Source organism: Austrofundulus limnaeus, unplaced genomic scaffold, assembly GCF_001266775.1.
Source record: "Austrofundulus limnaeus strain Quisiro unplaced genomic scaffold, Austrofundulus_limnaeus-1.0 Scaffold4, whole genome shotgun sequence".
Classification (NCBI taxonomy): Eukaryota; Metazoa; Chordata; class Actinopteri; order Cyprinodontiformes; family Rivulidae; genus Austrofundulus; species Austrofundulus limnaeus.
Window position 1 is genome coordinate 5340803 of NW_013952406.1, and position 14555 is coordinate 5355357.

The 14555-nt window shown below is 35.0% G+C and overlaps 2 protein-coding genes across 3 annotated transcripts in view; both read right to left on the bottom strand.

Moving 5' to 3' along the window:
- LOC106529378 (uncharacterized) overlaps window positions 1–4410 on the bottom strand; it is a 7396-nt gene extending 2986 nt beyond the window's left edge. Inside the window, exons 1-9 of one of the 2 annotated variants that reach the window (XM_014024801.1) lie at window positions 3483–4410; window positions 2654–2773; window positions 2336–2483; window positions 2049–2203; window positions 1649–1789; window positions 1397–1535; window positions 1120–1289; window positions 481–621; window positions 192–359 (exon numbers count right to left, since the gene is read on the bottom strand). In XM_014024801.1, the coding sequence (XP_013880255.1) occupies window positions 192–359; window positions 481–621; window positions 1120–1289; window positions 1397–1535; window positions 1649–1789; window positions 2049–2203; window positions 2336–2483; window positions 2654–2773; window positions 3483–3530 (1230 nt within the window). In that variant the 5' untranslated portion in view covers window positions 3531–4410. Of the gene's footprint in view, window positions 1–191; window positions 360–480; window positions 622–1119; window positions 1290–1396; window positions 1536–1648; window positions 1790–2048; window positions 2204–2335; window positions 2484–2629; window positions 2774–3482 lie in introns of both variants that reach the window. The other variant, XM_014024793.1, reaches the window with a different exon arrangement.
- Window positions 4411–4502: 92 nt separating this feature from the next.
- stxbp2 (syntaxin binding protein 2) lies at window positions 4503–14266 on the bottom strand. The gene is made up of 19 exons (XM_014024821.1): window positions 14210–14266; window positions 12458–12507; window positions 12297–12378; window positions 11105–11181; window positions 10913–10988; window positions 10674–10777; window positions 10385–10533; window positions 10207–10291; window positions 9567–9697; window positions 9327–9434; window positions 8220–8277; window positions 8060–8125; window positions 7887–7967; window positions 6603–6744; window positions 6339–6445; window positions 6135–6233; window positions 5950–6035; window positions 5247–5407; window positions 4503–5169 (listed from the first exon to the last, which is right to left on the bottom strand). The coding sequence occupies exons 1-19, from the start codon at window positions 14244–14246 to the stop codon at window positions 5111–5113; spliced, it is 1758 nt and encodes a 585-aa protein (XP_013880275.1). The 5' UTR covers window positions 14247–14266; the 3' UTR covers window positions 4503–5110.
- Window positions 14267–14555: the final 289 nt, after the last annotated feature.

The following is a 14555-nucleotide window of genomic DNA, read 5'->3' on the forward strand; positions in this document are numbered from 1 at the left end:
ATTTATAAATGTGTGAATCATATGGTGAAAAACTGACTTTGAAAAATAATTCTGTTCTTTTTTTCTTATAAAAGGCTAAATAAAACAAAAAAACATTGGTGGTAATTTTTGACTKTGTAACTTTACAAACTGCACCCCATTTATCCGGTTTTGTATTTCTGGCATTTTCAGTAGCTCCATTTTTCACTTACCTCTGGCTGAGAAGGAGAAGCAATGGGGGCCAAATTTAAAGCTCCTCCATTATGTATTAGTGTGGCAGGTGTACTGGGTTGTAAAAAGCACCGTTGCTCTTCCATACGTCTACTTTGTGCATGTCTTATCGTCTCAAAGAACCGTTCCTGCTCGTCTATGGATAAGTCCTAAATGAAACAAAAGACTATGAGCTTCTCTGTAGTACTGACATCATTTTAATGGCCTAAAATGGAATAGGAAAAAAATAGGTCAAACTATRTAGATAAAAGGTATGAAAGTGCACCTAACCTGCCAGTGTCTATCAGTTTTTAAAAAGGCCAGATCCTGATGAGGTTGATCGGGCATAGGGTCTTTGCGCTGAGCAGAGGGGGTACAAAGATTTTTGAGGACTTCTGGTGCATTGCACCTCTGTTCATCCATTCTTGAGCCCTGTGAGAAACTAAAGTTATTCAGGATTGTGGATTTAACGAAAACAATATCAGCGAGGGGACTGTGTAGCAAGGCAGAGTAGTTAGGACGAAAGGTGACGTCAATTAGAGGAACACACTTATGAAATAAACTAGAACATATCAGAGACTGTGAAAGCTATTCTGTTTTTTTAAAAATAAACTTAAAGTTTGGACTAAAGAAAATCAGTCATGCATTTATTAGGAAAATAGATCTATTTTAACTATGAACCTTGCCGTGTGTGATGTTTGTGTTTTGTTGGATTGTTTTAATAAAATGTATTTGTTTTATGCTCTTGTTTTGTAACCCGTTAGATCTTTTGTTTGTGTATCTGCTCGGGACAATGGTTGAAATTTAGCTGTTGTGCATTTATATTCATAGAATATTGATGAATGTGCAATATCCTTAAAAAGTAATTAAATTAATAAGTCATATTTTAAAAAAGTGAAACTAATAGTCTATACTTTAGTTGGGACCAACCTGGAGTCTTGAAACCAAGTAACATAAATAGCGTGCATCCCTCTCAGCAGGAGATAATGGTGTTGTCGTTCCTCCATTCTGTATTCCTGGTAATGTGGGAAGAAACATTCGCTGGTCGTCAAGCCGGCGACCCTGAAAGTTTGCCAGCAAGGTGAAGAGCTTTTCAGCATCTAAACAATGTATGGTGAAAGAATTATTTATAGGATTAAATACATATGCAGTTATAATTTTAATGAAAAAAATTAAAGAAAACAAAACATGTAAATATGTCTATAACCTTGGGGAAAAGCGCTCAGGTCGAGCTGGTCTTTGGGTACATCTTGGGGATTTAACACACATCGCTGTTCATCCATTCGACCTCGTTGAAAATGACTCATTAAAGTTAAAAGTTCTTCAACTTCAGCTGATGTGAAAGCCTAAATAAAAAGTTTACAAACTGTGCAAATTTAGGTGAATAAAAATAGATGCTGGAATTTATTGAACATATATTCCTGCAGTTAAAAATCACAACAGTACCTGAAACACAAACCTGCTTAGATGCTGTATTTTTGTTCCTTAGTTGCTCTAAATCTGAGCTTCCACTGAAAGAGGCTGATTTTTTCATTTTTGGTGAACACTCRGAAGTTTGAATTTGAGGTAGGAAACATCTTTGGTCATCCATTCTGGAGCCCTGAAAAGCAAAGAAGAAGTGATTTTCCACAAAGAAGAATTTTTTCTTTTGTTTTGCAGCCACAGAAAAACATGTTGGTTTAAATGAACTCAGTAAACTAACAGATTTCAAAATGTATTTAAAAATTTACTATTTTTTAAGATTGATGTCACTTAACCACATTGTGTGTAATAGTCAGCTAAGACTTTTGATCTTTTTTAAAGGGATGTGATGGATTTTATTTTATTTTTTTATTATTTTACAAAAAAAAAGTACCTACCTGGACTTTAGAGACCAAATAACACAGGTAGCTTGAGTCCCCATTAGATGTGCTGTTTTCATCCTGTAATCCTGGTAATGATGGCAGAAATAGTCGCTGGTCATCGAGCCTTCGGCTTTGTGTGAGGGCCAGAAAGTTGAAGAACGTTTCAGGATCTAGAAGTGAGATGAACTTTAAACTGAATTCAGTTTGTCTGAAACTTTACATACAAGAAGAAAGTATTTGATTTAAAAAACGACTAATTTGAGATATGTGAGTTTTTGACAGTTTTACCATATTATTTTTACCTATGTTTAATGAATTCACAGTCGGATTGTTTGCGTCTTCAGGTGAGCAGGGAAGACTTCTGCTGGGATCCACCGCACATTGCTCTTCTTGTGTATGCCCATGGGAATCCATATTGATTAACTTTTGTTGTTCCTCAGGTGGTTCTTCCTTTTTTGTAATAAATAAATAAATTAATTAATTAATAAATAACAACAATATAAAAAGTAAGGAAGGTAAAGATGAAAAGTAAATATGCTAAAGTACTTAGAATGAATTTGGCAAATTATATACAGCCAYCACTAGCCAGAACAAACCAGGAATGAATTGGAGTAGGTAACCTGAGAAGGAACTTGTAACTGGTGGACTGGTGCCAACAGATCCATTCTGTCTCCATCTGGAGTACTCTGGACCACAACTAATTCAGGCTTGACATTTTGAGGATTATCCATCTCAGGTTCCTTTAAAAACAAACAAAAATTAATAAATTAATAAATTAATTATACAACCCATCATGTGCAGCGGTAAACTAAGGTATTCTCCACGTTGTTGGTCTTATTTCTTTGTAGAGCAGGGGTTAAATTGTGACAAATCAAACCACAAAATGACAAGTTATCGTTAAAGGTATTCACAGTATCACTTATTTACAAAGTTAAAATGGGACCCAAAGTGCAATAATTTTTCATCCATGTCTTGCCAGTTTGAAGAACTGGTTATATTCAGAATCTGCATCACTGCTTGAGTAATCAGTTTAAAAGTTTAAACTGTCATACTTTGACTTTTTCTTCTTTTTAAATTCTGTATGTACTTATTGTCAAATGTATAAGTATTAACCAAATTATTTTAATGTGTAATGGCTAATGTTACAACTACACTTAAATCATAACAAGCCCAGAAGCCAGAGATTAAGATTAAAAGTTTAACATTTTACTTTTTGAATGAAGGTTTGATGCTTAAATGCACTGTGCTGTACAGCACTTTACTAAAAAAAAAAAAAAAAAAAAAAAAAAAAAAAAAAAATTGGWATAAACCCTACATCAAAATAATTGTTCAGTGAATATAATCAACAAATTGTGTATTGCAAATAGTCACTGAAAAGCACAAAATCAAGCAATAATTTCAATTTGGAAGCAATAATCCTTACTACATGAATATGTAATTTCACTTTACCTGTACATCAGCAGCTTCTGATATCATATCCCCTTCAGCAGATGCCATCGTAAAAAAAAATTATAAAGAGCAATTCAAAATGTAGAAATCTGAACAATAACTTAAACTTGCAAAAATTAAAATAAAATAAAAACACTATATGAATTGATGCATCTCCATTAGACCCTTCAAATGAACTGCTGTTTCTGAAATAGAAATGATTTGAACTGATGCTACTCCAAATGCTTACTGGATATACATACAATATGGCAGAGTGGTTTTAAATAGAGTTCTGTGTCATGAGCATTAACCTACTGCTACTAAATCCCAAGCTAGTGCTCTCTTCTTAGTATCATCATTTATAATCTCAGATAAAAACATAATCCTTAACATGGAAAAGGATGATCTCTTTAGCTAAGGTGTACATATTCTTCTTTTTGACCTAATGCTTTACTTAAACTGTTCATTTTAGACCCCATTATGTTCATGCTGCAAGCCCATGAGATTAACCAAACTGCTACTGAGTAATGCCATTTTGCATAGCAAATATTAACATTCAAAATACAAATGGGACATACAGCTAGCCACTCATTTTTCTTAACCTGCATCTCCTTTCTAGGTCGCAGGGAACCGGTGCCCAGCAGTCACTGTCTGAGAAGTAGGGTACTCCCTGGACAGGTCCCAAGTCCACAGGGCCACACAGAGACAAACCAGCCACACTCTCATACACACCTAGTGACAATTTAGTTACCGATTACCTAACGTGCATGTTTTTGGYTTGTGGGAGAAAACCACACAAGCACAGGGGGAACATGCAAATGGGAGGCAATTCTGTGACCTCCTGACTGAGACAAATCTTACCACTGTTCCACAAATACGACATGTCAAGGATGTTAGGGTAGCAAATATTATGGTTAAGAGCACAATCAAATGTTTTATTGGGTTTCGAGAAATTCACATTTTCAAAAAATGTGTTCATTTTTATTCCCAAGTGCAGGTTATCTTGAACACAAACAGAATACAAAATCAGAAATAACCTTGTTTCGTTTATAATTTATTTTATTGACTGGAAAAAAAAAACACCCACCCCACATATTCCCAGGGTATATATTAAAGTATATGTATTTTGTACAATTTATCAAAATATAAGAGAAAAAAAAAGTTAATTGCAGCTGTTGTCACATATAGTCAGAGAAAACAATTTTCAGATTTGATACAATGCCCTAGAAGAAAAGCATTTAATACAGTTATTACTATTACATATTTATTGTTATTGGAACCTTATCAAGTTATAGTTTCATTAAATACATAGTCTAAGAATATMTGTTTTTGAGAGCATATTTAGGCAATCAAATATATAACAAGATTTTGTATAAGAATAATTAACCAAAATACTACACATATCTAGCTAAATATTCTTACACAATTTCAATCAGAAGACAAGAATCCCTAATTCAGACACAAAAGCAATAAAAAGACCATTTTAAAATAAAGAATCAGTAGTTACCTTCAATGATTACATTCATATCTTCGCTTCATATTTCACTTATGACATAAGGCAGAAAAACCAGTGACCATGCTAATGAAGAACAGTACCCTTATTCATTTGTGCTCTTTAAACCTGGAGAGCAAGATTTGGGATAAGGTGTTTAATCTAAATTGKTTAAGTCATCAAGGAAGCTGGTGGGAGTCAAGATGTGAGATGACCCTGTCAAAAAGAAAAAGGTTTTCAGTGTAAAGAAAAATAGACAATAACTTCATAAAAAATAAATAAATATTGCTTACCAATAAGAACTTCCCATTTTCCTTCAGTTGCTCCAGTGACTTCGTAAGCAGAACGCATCTCTGAGTGTGACACACCACCAATCACAAAAATAATAAGCCGAGGGCCGCAGCGATACTCTGTCGGAGACTTATTTTTGTGCCAGTGTCCAAATCGTGCACTGCTGTAAAAGTAACAAGTAATTAAACAATTATTTTCAGCAATCAACCAAGTTTTCCATTAACAGTTTGGTTTTACCTTCTAGGGTTAAAAACATGYTGCATAATGTGTTTTTGCGCAGTATGCTAATCTTTCTCATAATGGTCTACTCTTCTTTAATTCTGCACTTTGCTTAAAAGCAAAGCTGACAAGCATTGTGCATTTTGCAGATTATCTGTCAATAAAGGCCAAAGTTTGTACAGACACCGTTATCACTATGGGAATTTCTTCAGCAGCACATTTGTAGTAAAGCTAAATTAATTGCACCTTTGAGCCCAGCTTATTTTGTCAAAAGCTAGACTCCCAACATAGTTGCAAGGATAAAAGCTTTTACCAGACATTATCTACCTGATGTGCCACTTGATTTATTTAGGCAAAAAAACAAAATGATTAAAATGTGTATGTACAGTATTTATTCTATAAATAATAGTGACATGCCATCCCCCTTCATGCCCATTAAAACTTTTGAGAAATTAATGTGCATTTCTAAACTGTTCTGAAACCCACCTGACTGCAGTCTGAGTTGTGTTGACTGGAGCAGGATCAGAGATGAATGGCCACTGTCTCTTATCCAGTTTGTCTTCAATGGTATTCTACAGAACAAATATTCAGACGGTGTAAAATGCTGAAACTATTTTAGGTGGGTAAACAAAAAAATGTAAAAAATCTAAAATTCACTTTAGCATTTTTACCTCCATGACATCCTTAATGATGGGTGTCCATCTAGAGAGTTGGTATGTACTCTCTGTTCGCTCCTTTCGATCTGGCAGCATTTTTCCAGCATTAGTGCCCTAACAAAACCAAAAACACGTTTGTAACAAATAGTGAGGGAGGGTATTTACATTACCAGCAGTTTCATAACTTCCTTGAAGCAAAGCACTAATCAAAATAGTTACCCCAGCAATAATGTTACAGCCCAGTTTTTGCATGTTATTGATGATTTTGCCCTCTTCCCGTATATTTGCATGTTGGATGAGTTTGGCAAGGTTCTCTTCTGTGATACCTAAAGAAGATGACGCATGTAAATTTGGTGAAAACTTTTAAAACATTTCAGATGCTCCAATATYCACTTCACAACAAAATGCACTAGTTTGTTTTTGAACCCAAAACGGATTTTATAACATAATGAGATTTTTTATAACTCGGACAAAACTACAAACCTTTTTTCTTATGAAATATGAACAGCAATATKATGCGGATTTTGTCATAAGCTCCAATATCATTGTTGAGAAGTACAGGAACAATGCTCTTCATGGCATCCTTTAAAGGTTCCCCTTCTGCATTTGATCCCATTGCCAGGTCCTGTGGAAGACAYTCCTGGTGAACTACTGGCTGCTACTGAAATCTCAATCAACAAATTGGCAAAAGAAAAGTAACATAGCAGCTGGCCTACAAAGATATGTTGCTGGGTGTTTTTTATTAATTTACTCAAGTATAGCAATTCTTATGAGGCAAACATCTGATTGCAATTTTTTTTATCCCATATTGCAGAGTCACATTTCCAATCCATAAATTGTGTCAAAATAAAGAAAATAAAGACTCTGTGAACTTTAAAAATAATAATACACACATGGATTTATTTCTGGCTGCCTAAACTATACAAAACACTTGAACAGCTGAAAGCATTGTTGCTGTTTGGATCACATTGTCCATCTTAAAGCCAAAACATGCCTGCAGGATTAAAGAGATAGCTTTCAGATGTGCTGACAATCCATTAGTGTGGTTCAGTGATTTGCTCATAAAAAAACAACAAAAAAACATTAACACATAATTTCACAAGCATGCCTTGATCGTAATTTTCTGTGTGCTTGAGATTCATCTGATACAAGGCTAAATGTGGCAAAGCATGTGACCTCTGAAAGCACGTCTGGCACATACAAATAAACGACACAATGGTGTTTGGCAGTGGTCTGGACTGTGGCTTATTCCTGGCTTCTACGACGAAGAGATTAATACGGTGACATGTGGTATGTGCGAATTAAATTCCTTTCAACTCACAGTAATTACTTAACCACTTCCTGTGCACTTCTGCAGACATAAGGATATTTAAGTCTGCTACAAAAAATCTTGTGCAATATTCCAGTTTATCATTAATTATCACCAGTCAATGCACAATGCATGTTAGCATGCCATAGAAAAGCTAAAAATAAATTAAAATTTTTTGTCTTAGTTAGCATTAGTGTGACAAAATACTTTTGTAATTTAGAGATTGTGAATTCTGTAACAGATGGGAGTCCAAAAACATATTACCATTTGTAGCTTGATGTGTATAAATAATGTATACAGTAACAGCCACAAGTAGAAATTAACTAAATATTGTTATGTTTTTTGTTTATCTGTAGTACTTGTTTGTTTAAACAATTAAAATGTTAAAACAAAATGGGTCAAACTTGTGAAGATGTGTTTAAATAACGCTAAGTAGCTATAGCACACCCAGTACTGACCTGCTCCACTTCACAAACTTTATCAAGAGTGGCCTTGAATTTCTTCATGCAAGCTTCTGCTAAGTGCAAATGAGTAGAGTACTGTGGAAACAAAAAGGTGTCAMAATATTGTAAAATATTTTTATTTTGTTAAAAAAATGATTGTATTATAAAAACATTTTGTTCCTTCTCACCATGCTCAGCTCCTTCTGATACTGTGGCATCTTCTTTAACATCTGAGAAAGRTCCTTGATGTTGGCCTGAAAGGCAGAAAATGTTTACCAAATGATACAGTATTTAGTATTTTTCACTATGGAAATCTGTACTACCTGGAATAACTGATATAACACTTACATTATCAGTGCTCATTCTCTTGCTTTCACAAAAGGTGCGAAGAAGTTCTGTCACTTTCCTGCAACAGTGGAATTGGAGGAAAACACCCCATCCAAGAAAACATTATGCTACGTTCACACCAAACACGTTTTGAGCGTCAGGGACATCGGGTTTATATGCAATGTCTATGGTGGACGCGCATCAAGGAGCACCGGGAAGTGCTGCGGCACGTCAAGTTTTGAGCGTTTGATGCACGTTACGCACATCGAACACTGAAGTTAGAAAATGTTTTGCAGCTCGACGCGGAGCATCAACCAATCAGAGAGACTCCACCGCGTGACATAGTGACATAATTTCTGATGAGGTGGTTTCCTGAATGATGTCCACTAACCTGAGACAGACGGACAGGTACTCTTTAGCTGAAATCGAGTGCCTGTAGTTGGTGTCCTGGCAGGAGATGTGGGCACTGATGCGGGTCAGAGGCTCATCAAACTGGGCTCAGACAAAAATAGTTCTGAAAGCGAGCCTCGTCAGCTCGCAGCTCCTGGAGTGGTGAAACTCACCAAACTCAAAGCTCCTCTGAATTATCTGGTGAATTAATTATGAATTAATTATCTGGTGAGCACAACGCGCTCYTGCTCTCAGTAAAAAGCAAAGCCACTTCTTTTATCTTTATTTYATCCGCCATTAAACAGAGTCCRGCAGAGGCGGCTCAAAACGCATATCAAGAGCAATTTTGACGAGCGTCTGACCTCAAAGTGCACAACAATGCATCCAACTTGAAGCGTTGGATGCGTTTTTGACACCCAAATYGCGTTTGGTGTGAATGCAGCATTAGAGTACCAACGTGCAAATAAAAGCCTATGTGCTGCAGTACTTAATCCACCAATTTGTTTACAGATTTAACACCAAAAACAATTTAAAAAAGTTTTGGATCAACACAAATTATTTATACAACAAATGAATGTCATGCAAATTATTTACAATTTAAACAATACAAAATTTCATTACCTATTTTTGTTTTCTTTTTTGTGATAATTGCATTAAAGTAAGCATCATAGCATGAGGTTAAAACAACTCAGTGTCATATGGAATCCATTAATGCAGCTATAACCACGAAAAACTCACTTTGTTACATCTGCGATGTGCATATGCCTGAGTTGAACCCAGAGCTCATCGTCCTCATCCAGTAAGACTTCTCTCTCTTTTGAGTTGCCAATGCCAGTCGTCTGATAACTTAATAATCACATAAAGCATTAATATAAATGCTTTCATTAATAACAACTAGCAACACAAAGACTCATGTGAAAACATAATTACACAGACAGCACATAAATACAGTAAATAAGTATTAGAACATCCACTTACTTATAGATGTCCTGCTTGATATCGAGCAAGTCGTAAGCCATTGCCTGCAAGGTCAACTCRTGTAGAATAGGTGAGATGGGATCAAACCCACGATCAACAATCAGCAGTTGAGATCGTGCTTTATCTGGACCCTAACAAAGAAGAAAAAAAAAAGTACAAAGCCATGAACTTTAATTTTCAGAAGCTTTTTGTGGGATCCATTTATTAACTAATAAAACACAACACAGCACTCCAGAAAACTCGTAGCTTTGAAATTAGCAAAATAAATCTGGAATTTTTTTAGACAGCATGTTATGCGAATGTACTTGATATGTGGGAGCAAAAAGAGAACAACAATACATGCCTGTTAAGACCCATCTCTGTTGCAAGGAATTATCAGCTAAAAAAGACAGAAAAGAAGAAGGAAAAGAGAAAAGGTATAGCAAAGCAGAAGAAAAACAAGGAATAAAACCCAGAAACCACAGAAATGTCTAAATCTTGTGAAAATGAACAGCTGCAGATAGCAGAAGTTTGTTCTTTGATACTGAAACAGCGATTAGGTACGCAAGTTTAATATGAAAACGTATCACTTTGACAAGCAGCGGCATAGAGGCCACAAAGCATGTAGGACTTGTGTGAAGCAGTGTTAATGAATCCTAACCTCTCCCATTTTTGGGTTATCAGCTTTATGAGCAGTAAGGCGTTGGTAGACCTCATCAGCCAGTTTAGCATTTTCCTCAGGTCCCCTTAAAGACAGTGTAACACAACTTTAATCCACCATGCAAGTTAAGTGGCAATTTGATGCAACATCAAATTAACTTTTAGTAAGGTTTCCATACTTGCGGTATCGAACTGCAGGGTACTCGTTCAGTGTGTCACACAATGTTGCAATCTGTTCTGCTAGACTTTCTATCATTTTGTTTCTACCTTCATTCGTCTTGGAACTGTAGAATGAGTACAATGAAGCTGGGTCATCCAGAGAAAACACCTTCAAGGATGAGAGGCATTGAAGTTAAGCTCAGTTTGTCAATATTTAAATAAACAATCCAGCTTTACATATAAACAGAGATAGATTCTGTTGACCTAAGAAAACTTCTTGAATCTCGTTATGAGGAAAAAACTGATCACCTGAGATTCGTATGGCAGAAATGCAACATTGATCTCTTTTAAAGTCTTGGCAACCTTTGCCACTCGGGATCTTCCAATTTCAGCAAACAGCTCATCGGGGCAGGCTATGAAAAACAAAAAATCCAAATTCAGTTGCTTACTTAAAATCTTTATACATATTGTCCTTTTAAGGCCTCTTTATGGTGCATCTAAAGTTAACCTGATCATTTGTTTTGCATTAACAGTTGCTTCCAACTTACTATCAGTGAAGAAGATGTGTGCTGCCTTGTATGTGAAAGCTGCATCTTTGAAGTCAGCAATGAGGGCACGAACTGACTGTAATTGAACATAGATTGAAATAAGTGCTAATGCCCTATTTAACACATTAAAAAAATACAACAAAAACACAAATTTATAAATGAAAGAAGAAACTGAGAATAGCATCAGGTTACCTTTTCCACTGGTGTGATCAAATAAATGGCCTCCAAACTGGAAATTGGCTCCCTGCGTTTATTGATGTCTTCCACAACTAAAAGCAGAAGAGTAAGTTTTTAATTTGACTACCTTAATCAAGTGCCGTTGGAAACAGCAATATTTCTGTTATAAATGACATGAAAAAAAAGAAAAAGAAACTTAATTTAGACAGGTAAAAAAAATTCAGCAAATGGCAACAGGACTATCAAAACTTCTCAGAACAACAAGGTAATTAGATTACTATATAAAATATATGTAACAAATATTTTCATTAAAAACTGAAAATATGAAAAATAAAAACATAACAGTAATGTAAAATAAATCCAAGTATTAAAAACTAGAGATGCACCGATCCAATATCGGCATGGATCTTGACATTGAAAAAAAATTCTCAATCAGGTATAGTGACAATTGACCCAATTTATAGGGCAAATCTATACAGTCTAATTCTACGCTGAGTGCTGTGAGAAACAACATGCATTAAAAGCATGCAGCACAGATGCTCACACGGTTTTCAAAAATGTTGCGAGCGAAAGGMTCAGCCATCTGGAACTTTTTTTAATCTACGTCAGACGAAATATTGGCTGATAATTAACCATCTGGAGCCCGGCGATGACATGGTAAGCCAAAAAAGATATTTGTAGGAGAAGCCTCTACCTGAACTGCACAATAAAAATGTGCAAACACACAGAGGAGATAAAAGATGTCAGTGATGGGTTTTACTTTATATATTTTGAATTASTAACTGCACTGAATGAACCATTTGAAAGAGGATTTGTTTTTATGTTTTACCAAGGAAGTTAATTTCTTTTTTTTTTGTTTCAGTCCCTTTATTATTTATTTTGCATAGGGTGTTATACTCCTAATTGCACTGACTGAACAAGGTAAAGTTGTTACTTTTACATGTTTCACTAAACTTATGAAGCTATTGATTTATTTAAGATTGATGTATGCTACTGGTGCACAATGATCAAATAAATGTATAATTCATTTATGTACATTTGTTTTAATTTTTAAAAATGGTCAATTGAGAACTATTTTTTGGATACAGGATTGGTATTGGATCCATATCAGCCGATACTAAAACTAAGTTCTATATCGGAAGGTWAAAAAGTGGATTGGTGCATCCCTAATAAAACTGCACTTCAGGATACATGAATGCAAACATACTAGTCACCCCCTCTGCCAAAATGTCAGACATCTTGCAGCAAGAGGACAGAATCCTCATGCTCATGTGATCCACGATTAAAACCTACAGGATGACATGACAAAACAATAGTTAAAAATGCAGTTTGAAACAGTATTAAAGAGGGTCTTAATGAGAAACTTACCTTCCATTCTCCRTCTTTCTTTACACTCTTGATGACCCCACTAAGGATTTCTATTAAAAAGAACAGTTTCAAATTTATATTTCATTCAATTTAAAAAGCAAACGTAAGACGTATTTTCATTTACTTTTTTTTTTCCAGAATTTATTACAAATAGGGTTAGGGTAAGGATAATGTACAGGATATTTTATTTCTTATTGTTTATTCATTGAAAGGATATGACAAGAGAAATTGTTTTTATTGAAAAGCAAAGTTATAAAAGCTTAGTTATAAAAGTTGATGCTCTGTTCAACTGTCAAAACTTTGACACAAAGACTTTTATTGAAAGAAAACTATTTAGTAAATGAATTTACAAAACGGAGTGCAACTTCCTCATGTTCTGCTGTGGAAATTACAGCAAACAAAGTTTATTTTCAACAGGTCATGGGTGGATTTTTACTCCAGCAAAAGATTTTCTTCAAGAAAACTCTAAACTACAAAACCTCTAACAGTTACCGCTCTGTCTTTTTTACAGTGGAAAAAATAAGTGTGGACATATAAAAAAGAAATGATGAACTAGACTGATGTGGTGTGATGTTGTGTACTTCCTGATTTGAACTTCAAAAACAGAGCAGTAACTCCCTTGAACTACTGATGCAAATTTCCAATTTACATCACTTCACTTGCAGTAACGCTTCAAGCAGTGTCGCAAGAAAGATTATAGAGGGAAAACAATGATTCCACTCAAATTATGAATAGTTTAAAAATAGCATATTACTAGGCAGGGTCAGGTAGGGTTGTTTAATATTTTGGTGATTGGATTAAAGAAAATACAATTTTACAACTGTATTTTTATTTTTGATTTGGTGGCCATCTTGAATTTGGTTGACTCCAAAAATCAATGAATTGTAYATGTACATCCAAACTATGATTATTTTCTGAAGCTTAATCCATCTAGGGATTCATGACATATTTTCTAACAGACAGACAATGCTTTTAGTAGGTAATGGCAATGTTTTGAAAACAAAACTTTGCTTGATCATGTGGCACTAAAGTGTATGTTTTAAGGATAAATGTCAGGTACTAACACAACTATTTTKAAGCTAAATATCTGCAAAACTGGCTGAGTTATATCCATTCTTGTATTTGTTAAGGCTGTTTAACTGTGGTCATGATAAATAGGACTCTAATGAGTTGTAGATGAAAAACATTTAGTAGTGTGTAAGACATTTTGTTTTTGGTACAAACACGAACACAAAACGTCGTCGCCGACGGGCGACGATAATAAATCAAAATTCACCCTCACTTTGAAACTGAAAGCTTGTCTGCAGCACAACACAAGTTATACCTGTTGAATAAATTATCCAAAATAGCCTGAATCAAAGTAAGAAAAGTTCTTACAAGCCGAGGCTTTATGCTTACACCCATTTTATCTGAGCTGAGTCCTGTACTTCCTTTCAGCTACTAGCATCGTTAGCCAACAACTTTAAGTCTGACAAATTTATTCACTTAGTTTTAAGTGAAAATATCACAAAACTAAGAATTATTCGACCAAAAACACTGTTATTAAAAATAAGGCACTTCGTCTACGTCTTGTTTAAATTTCTTGATTACGTTGGCATGTTATTTTGAGTGTGAAACAGGAAGAAACAGTTCACATGGCGTAGTCTGATCGTCAGTCCAAAAAAACTGCTACAAGAACGAGTTCGCCGTCGTGATAAATTAACTCTAATAAACTTATGAAAGTTTATAAGTTATAACCAAAGTATCACTTACTGTCGCCGACCACTGCCTTCAACCCACTCGGTGCCATCTTGMCTGGAATCGACTGGAAAGTCAGTCACTTCCTTATGATTCAGCAGCATATCTTTTGAAAGCACATTAGTGCCCCCTAGTGTTCATTATCAGTATGAGAAGAATTGCAAGTTTGTGCCAAAACACACAAAATTATGAACCTCATCTTTGCAAGCAAGTCAAATTGATCCATGTACAGAAAATAGAACACACAAATATACCCCCAATCAAAGATCAGGTTAACATGTTATAAATTGCGATTTTAAATTAAACATTCAAATAAATTACAGCAATGAAAGACAGCTGCAAGAAAGAAATACACACCTCA